General features: G+C 38.2%; 1 protein-coding gene across 1 annotated transcript in view; it reads left to right on the plus strand.

Annotated features, from left to right (window-relative positions):
• MFSD14B (major facilitator superfamily domain containing 14B) overlaps positions 1 to 1,857 on the plus strand; it is a 30,617-nt gene extending 28,760 nt beyond the window's left edge. Inside the window, exon 12 of the mRNA XM_039566807.1 lies at positions 265 to 1,857. Coding sequence (XP_039422741.1) covers positions 265 to 468 — 204 coding nt within the window. The 3' untranslated portion in view covers positions 469 to 1,857. The remainder of the gene's footprint in view (positions 1 to 264) is intronic.
• Positions 1,858 to 7,022: the final 5,165 nt, after the last annotated feature.

Here is a 7,022-nt window from a genome sequence, read left to right on the forward strand (position 1 = left end):
AAGCATCAGTCAATATCTGTTTCATTTGCTAGGCAGTCATATTGTCAATTGACAATTTTATGTGTTTCTGATTTTTAGATCAGTGTTGAGATCAGGTGGAGAATTTGTGGGGATTGTAGATGCAGATAGGAACCTGTTTGCAAAAATTTTATAGTCACCATAAATATGTCTCTCATGATCTCCTGCCTTAGTGATGTAGTTCATAATGGCAGAAGTCAATGTCTGAAACTTCATGAATTCTTTATTATTCTTGTATTCCTGTAGAGAGCGATCATTCCTGGTCCACCCTTCTTGGTTGGAGCGTGCATTGTTCTTCTGGCTTTTCTTGTCGCCTTATTTATTCCTGAGAACAGCAAAGCCAGCAGTACCAAAAAACACAGCAACAGCATCAGCAGTAGTCGGAGTAACAACCTAGACCAAAGTAATGAAGAGGACATTGAACCATTGCTGCAGGATAGCAGTGTATGAAGGCTAAATTCTGAGGGGTCTGTGGAGCAAATTCATGCCCTGAATTGTGGCTCTGGGAGCTTGGTGGGAGGTACAGAGTATCTTGCCTTCGAGAGGAAGGCAGCTGTGACAGGAGGTCACTTGCTGTACGATACTTGAGGTTGATGTCATGCTTGCAGGAGTGGTTTTTTAGAACAGCAAGTCACAAGCTGGTGTGATTCTACCCAATATTGGACTGCAAATGCTGTGTCAAATTCTGATATTGGGTAGAAACCTGAATGTACAGATAGAATTTTTTTAAAAGTTCGAATGTTCAGTTCCCAAAATTGCAAGATAATGTGAAATAAACAGGTTTGAGCCAGAACAATGTCTGCCATCACTATTACAGGTTGTTCTGCATTTGTTATGCCTTCTGTCTGCATCTATGCCACATGTAGTCTTCATGGTACTGGAGGCACTGATCTCTATATAGTTTTGGTACCTGAAATACTGGGTATCAGTGAAATTCTCAAATATTATTTACTAACAAGGAGTCCACTAGTTACCAGAAAGCAGTGATGAAACTGAGATGGCAGAATTCAGAATGTGTGTGATCACACATGACAGTAATTATCCATACTGAAGGTCATACAGAAACTGTAAACCCACATTCTGGAGTAATTGGTTTTGTGCAGTTAAAAGCAAATCCAGATGACACCCGAGAGCCAGGTCCCATTAATGTTTCCCATATAAAAAAATAAAATTTTAATTTTAAAATGAGCAGGGTCAGAAATACAGGCACTTGAGTGGGTGCCAGAGTAGTTTACATCAAGAAATATATATATGTACTGCATTTTGTCACTTTATCTGCCATATAAAATAATTTTTCCTATTAATTCCTTTCACCCCTGCCTTAACTGCTTCTTAGTGTTCAGTTATTAATCATATTTAGCCTTCATATCACTGTCTCACCCGCTGAATATCATGGATATATTTATATCAGATTTTTTTTCTAAAAGATTCTTCAAAGGTGTTACAAATGGTTACAAATGTGCTAATTTTTAGAGACATTTTATGAAGAATACACAGATTTATATGTATTTTGCTGCAGTGTAAATGGACTATTAAACCCAATTTTAATGAAGTACTCCTATGAATGTTTTATATGTATGCAATGTAGATATTTGTAAGGAGTTTTAATTTTTCCAGATGGGGTTCTGTGTAAATCATGTATTTATAAATGTAATGAGGGTACGGACAGTTACACAGTTTTTAAAAAAGATTATGTATTGACTGAACAAATTTTAAAAATACGTATTTTGAAACTTGTTCCACATTGAACACAGATAAGAAACCTTTTGTACTATGCGGTTTGGTTTTTAAGTTAATAAGCTTTCTAATGCATAATAAATATAAATATTAAGCTTTCTAGGTGTTGTGAGTAAGTGCATGTTCTTTCAAGTTCACTGTTGTGCCTTCTCTGCTTCAGAACAGAAGTGGGTAATCCTGGCGCTGGATGACAGTACCTGAATTCCTCTTCTGTTGTGTCTGTGTCATCAAGCGTGGTGAAAACCCTGCTTTGCTTAGAAATTCCTTTGGTGTCTGACATGGTATCCACTGGGGTAGAGAAGTGGAGAAGCAAAGTACAAAAAAACCCCCGAGAATAATTTGTGATCTGAACAGTACCGCAGAATTAAAATGCTTTTTCTGACAAGGCTTAGGTGGCTGTTTTTCTTTGAATTTCTTGTAATTAAAGCCTGGGCTTTTATGCTGGATACTCTTTTTGCTGCAGGCCAGAGTGCAGTTGGGTAGGTTTTACATGATCCCAGCTTAGAATGTCTTAAACTTGATATATGGAATTAAATACAGTATGTTAGTGTTAAAAGTAGCAGTTGTCAAATATATTACTGCTAATAGTATCCCAGCAATGGCTCAGATTTTTGAAGTAGAATCTCAGAATCACAGAATGGTTGGAAGGGACCTTTAAAGATCATGGGACAGGGACATTTTCACTGGAGCAGGTTGCTCAGAGCCACCCTGTCCTACCTGACCTTGAACATTTCCAGGACTTCCAGGAATGGGACATCCACAGCTTTTCTGGGCAGCCTGCAACAGTGCCACACCATCTTTATTTTCTTCCCTATGTCCAATCTAAACTTAACCCTTTTCATTTTAAAACTCTTACCCTTTGTCCTGTCACTGCATGCCCTGGAAAAATGCTTCCTCCTTTCCTACAAGCCTTTTTTATACACTGAAGGGCTCACCCCAGAGCCTTCTTTTCTCCTGTCTGAACAGCCCCAGCGCTCTCAACATGTCCTCACAGGAGAGGTGCTCCAGTCGTCCAGTCATTTTTGTGGCCTCCTCCCTCCCAACAGGTTTGTGGTTTCCTGTGCTGGGGAATCCACAGCTGGATTAAAAAAAAGCATTTTAAGCATGCACCCTTACTGTAAATATGTATATGTACTTCTGTGCGAATTAAGTACATGATAAAAATATAAAAATTTAAGCTATAGATTAGATAAACAATTTTCAAATATTTTTTTATGAGTGGTACAGAGTATTTTTCTGTTCCCAGTAGAAGATAAATAAGTGATGCTCAGAAATACCTGATGCCTTATTATTTTTAGAAATTTTGGTTCTAAGTTCAATTTATCTAATTTTGATCTTTATTATCCATTTAATATCTATTTTTAATATCTGTCATTACTGAAAAAGATACCTCAGATATTAATCCAAATAGAAAGTGTGTTGAAGGTTGTGCTTACTAAGTCACAATACTCCTTTTTTTGGTCCTGCTGACTACTTATGCACAGGTGTATTAATATTAAACGTAATATTCAAGTAGTAAGTTTCCATTTTCTCTGACGTCAGTCACTTGGATTTGCACACTAATTGAATGGTCTTGAATTTTTGTGTTGTTAACAAGTGGATTGAAAAACCTTCCTTTGGAAGATTTTTTTAAAATGGGTTAGAAAGTACTTCCCTGTACAAATGTACAGATATTAGAAGTTTTTATGGGTGACACTTCTACCCTTCTTTTTGCAACAGTATTGCATGATGATGGAAACATTTTCAAGTTTCTGTTTTCAAAATGCTCCTTCCATACAATAACTTTATTTTGAAAAGAAAAATTTTCTTGCTCATTGTTAAAATAACATCTTGATCTTGAAGAGACACTTTAAATGTTTTTATTTTTCAAAAATACTAGCATAGTACTGGCAGGCCCTTTTCATCATAGAAAAGGTCAAGATATGTGGAACAATTGCTTTTCTTTCTGTGAAAGAAAAATGTAAGTTTGACAGCTCTTTTGAGCACTTTGAGATGGGATAACCAGTCCCATGTGGACTTTCATGAAACTCCCCATCTGTTTCCAAAGTATTGTAAAGATTCTAATATTGAAAGGTCTTGTTTTTATAAAATGAACCACTTGAATGACAATATAGGACATTGTCTGCTTTTGTCTCCAGTTTATTTCCTGCACTAGCTTCTCCATGAGTCATCCAGTAAATGAATTTCACTGTTGCTGTAACTTACATCCTGAGATGCCTTTTTTATTCTGTTCAAAGCCACCACTTCATTAGTGGTTACACTTGCACAGATTTTTCATAAAACAGCATTTTTAATAGAGGAACAGTTTGCTGTTGAGCAGCTACCTTTCTATTACATCTTTTTAGTAGGGTGTGGGATATGCCCAACCACTGCCCTGGAGGGATGTCTGCTGAGATAAAAGATTTTGCAATCGCCCAGCAGGACTCCCTGGAAAGGCAACGACTTTTGGGTCATGGTGAGGAAAGGCAGACCCACAATCCTTTGGGATACCCTATGCAGATCGTTCTGTAATCCATTGGTCTGTCCCAGACCCTCTGTAATCCACTGGTCCCCTTGCTGATCCCCTGTATCCCTATAAAGGCAAGCTCCCTTGAGCTCCTCGAGAGAGAGCTCGTCCCTGGCTCTTCCCTTCGCCGGAGGGAACCCACAATAAAGCTACCTTCGTGCGGAACCAGCCATACGGGTGCTCTCGTCTCTCTCTCTGGTCTGGTTTGGCCTGAGGCTGCCCTGCAGAGCTGAGCTGAAATCACGAGCTGATAATCACTAAAGAGCTGACAGCTTCTGCAAGGGCTCCTCTGCCAGCAGCTGAGAGGAAGACACTGGACCCCGGGAAGGTGATTCCTTTTGGGACCATCTCCCCAGACCGGTCACCTCTTCCTGGGTCACAGCCTTGGACTCCACCACCAGCTGTAATAGTAGGGTTTGACAAAAAGTTGCTCTTTATGTACTTTATAGTGTAAAAAATACAGCAAGTACCATAAACTGAGACAGGTTAGGAACACTTGTAATTTCAAACCTCCCACAACCCATAGTTTGTTCTAGTATTTATTTCTTCAAACCTTCAGCAGTGTTTTCTGTGAAATTTTGTGAAGTACGGGATTGAATATCACAGCACTTAAACATTGCTGAAAAAACTTATGAAGGTTGTTCTTTATGTCCTGGATGGCCAGTTTTTAAGTGCCCTGTTAATCCTTGTGGCTCCATACTATTAGCTAATGTCTTAAAGGTGCAGTATACACTCAAAAAGAGGTTCATTGTTAACAATGATACATGTAAATACTTACCTTGATAGTTTTCAAATTTTTTGGCCAACTTTTTGTCAAATCTGACTACACTGTCACTGATATTACCCTGCAAAGTGATTGATAAAAGACTTGCCCTAGGAGCAGAAGTATCAGCTCTGGAACTTTCTTGTCTGTTTGTGCTTGTATTATTTGTGTTGCCTTCAATCTGCAGGGTTTTTTTTCCAGAATTTCTTTGAGAGACTGGGTCATTTTGTGAGGATTAGTTTAGTTGCAAATAGATAATACAATCCATAGATCCACTTAACTGGGCACGTGTAAATGTCAATATGTCAGTACACTGAAAGTGAAAAAATGAGTGAGGGTGTCACTGTCACCCCCGTTCTGCATTGTGAAGCACCCAGTCTTCCTGAAGGATACCTCATGTACTGTAAAGTGCGACCACCTGGCATACAGACTAAATGAGGATGCAGTGTCAAGACATGTTAAGTATTAGTAAAGTTTTAATTTTTTCTTAACACTTTTAGATAAAAAATAAGTAATACCTCTTACTTTCTTCCTTGAACCCCCTGGGGTGCTCAGCCTCCACGTAGGAGACCATTTTTGCCAGAGCATGTTTTATTGCAATATAAGAACAGGCAATAAGAGTAAGACAGTGCCTCACTTCCTCAGGGTGGTAATGGGCATGCTTCTTTGGGGCAACTGCTGGTCTCCATTTGTGTTGAGCTGTGCTTCTGATCCCGAGAAACAAAGTTACAGTTGTTCTGACGCAAGTTACCTTGCCTGGTTTTTTTTTTTTTTATTTTTTCAGAAGAAATGAAGAAATCAAACACTGTCTTGGCTGCCCCCTCCCTGAAAGCAGGGAAAGACATGATGGATAACACTACAAAGATCTGGAAAACTATACTTGGGAAACTTGTTCCCTTTTCCTCTGTCCTCAGAGATTTTGATCTGCTGTGTTCATGCCTTTATTGTGAAATTTATATATATTGTATATATATTGAAAAATACACTGTATTTTGATTATTATATACTAGACGATTATAATAAAACCTGTGATAAATAAACCTATTACTTAGATTGTTTTAACAAGCATGTTAAGCAGTCTGTTATATATACTGGCATCAGTATGTCTCCTAACATGAAGAGAATTTAATTTAAAAAGTTGTTAAAAAATTCTGGTCATACTTTTCTGTTGTGGTCCAAAAGCTTTCACTTACAGGATCTTCTAAGCTCAGTTGGCTAAGATGAGATACTTCCTGGTCAACCTGAAAAAGTTGGTGAACCAGGATGAGCAGATCAGCAGAACAGTCTTACTTTTTATGTGATTGAGGAAACTGAGCATGACTTCTAGTTCTGTTTAGTCTGTCTCATGGGTTCCATTTCAGGAGCTTGGTGGTGAGATTCATTTGAGAGTAAAAATCTTGAATCCAGCATGTGTAAAGAACTAAAATAAATATTTTTTTTATTTTCTAAACAATTTCTCATGAACAAGTCTTACAGAAAAGAAGGTACTGTTTGTCTTCTCCCATTGCCTTGAATAATCTTGCTCTGTTTTCTAAAAGAACACTGCAGTTAAGAGAATGGAAGATGTTGGGCACAGTTCAGGATACAGTCCCAGGCCTAGCATTGCTACTCTGCTGCCCTTGCAGTCTGTTTTCTGTTAGTATAAAAGTGCCTTTATGTACTGCACTTTCAGCACTAGCACCTTTAAGTGTGTTAAAATCCTTCCTTAATTTGAAAGTAAATGGTGGATCACTAGCTGAATCTCTGAGAAGTACGGAGCTGGGTGATTTAAGTGCAATTAACTGCATTACATGTTAGCAGCTTGGAAGTCAGTATTTTTTATAGTCCTTTTTTTCTGTTGATGTGAAAAAATGGCCACTTTTGATTGCATACCCCGGTGAGAGCTTAGGCTTATGGATTTCAGGAAATTGCTTGTATCTGAAGTGTCCCTTAATTGATGCCTGATGCATACCTTAGTGCTTATGTATGAATATAATTGTGTAAGAAACAGGCTGTAAA

Source organism: Corvus cornix, chromosome Z, assembly GCF_000738735.6.
Source record: "Corvus cornix cornix isolate S_Up_H32 chromosome Z, ASM73873v5, whole genome shotgun sequence".
Lineage (NCBI taxonomy): Eukaryota > Metazoa > Chordata > Aves > Passeriformes > Corvidae > Corvus > Corvus cornix.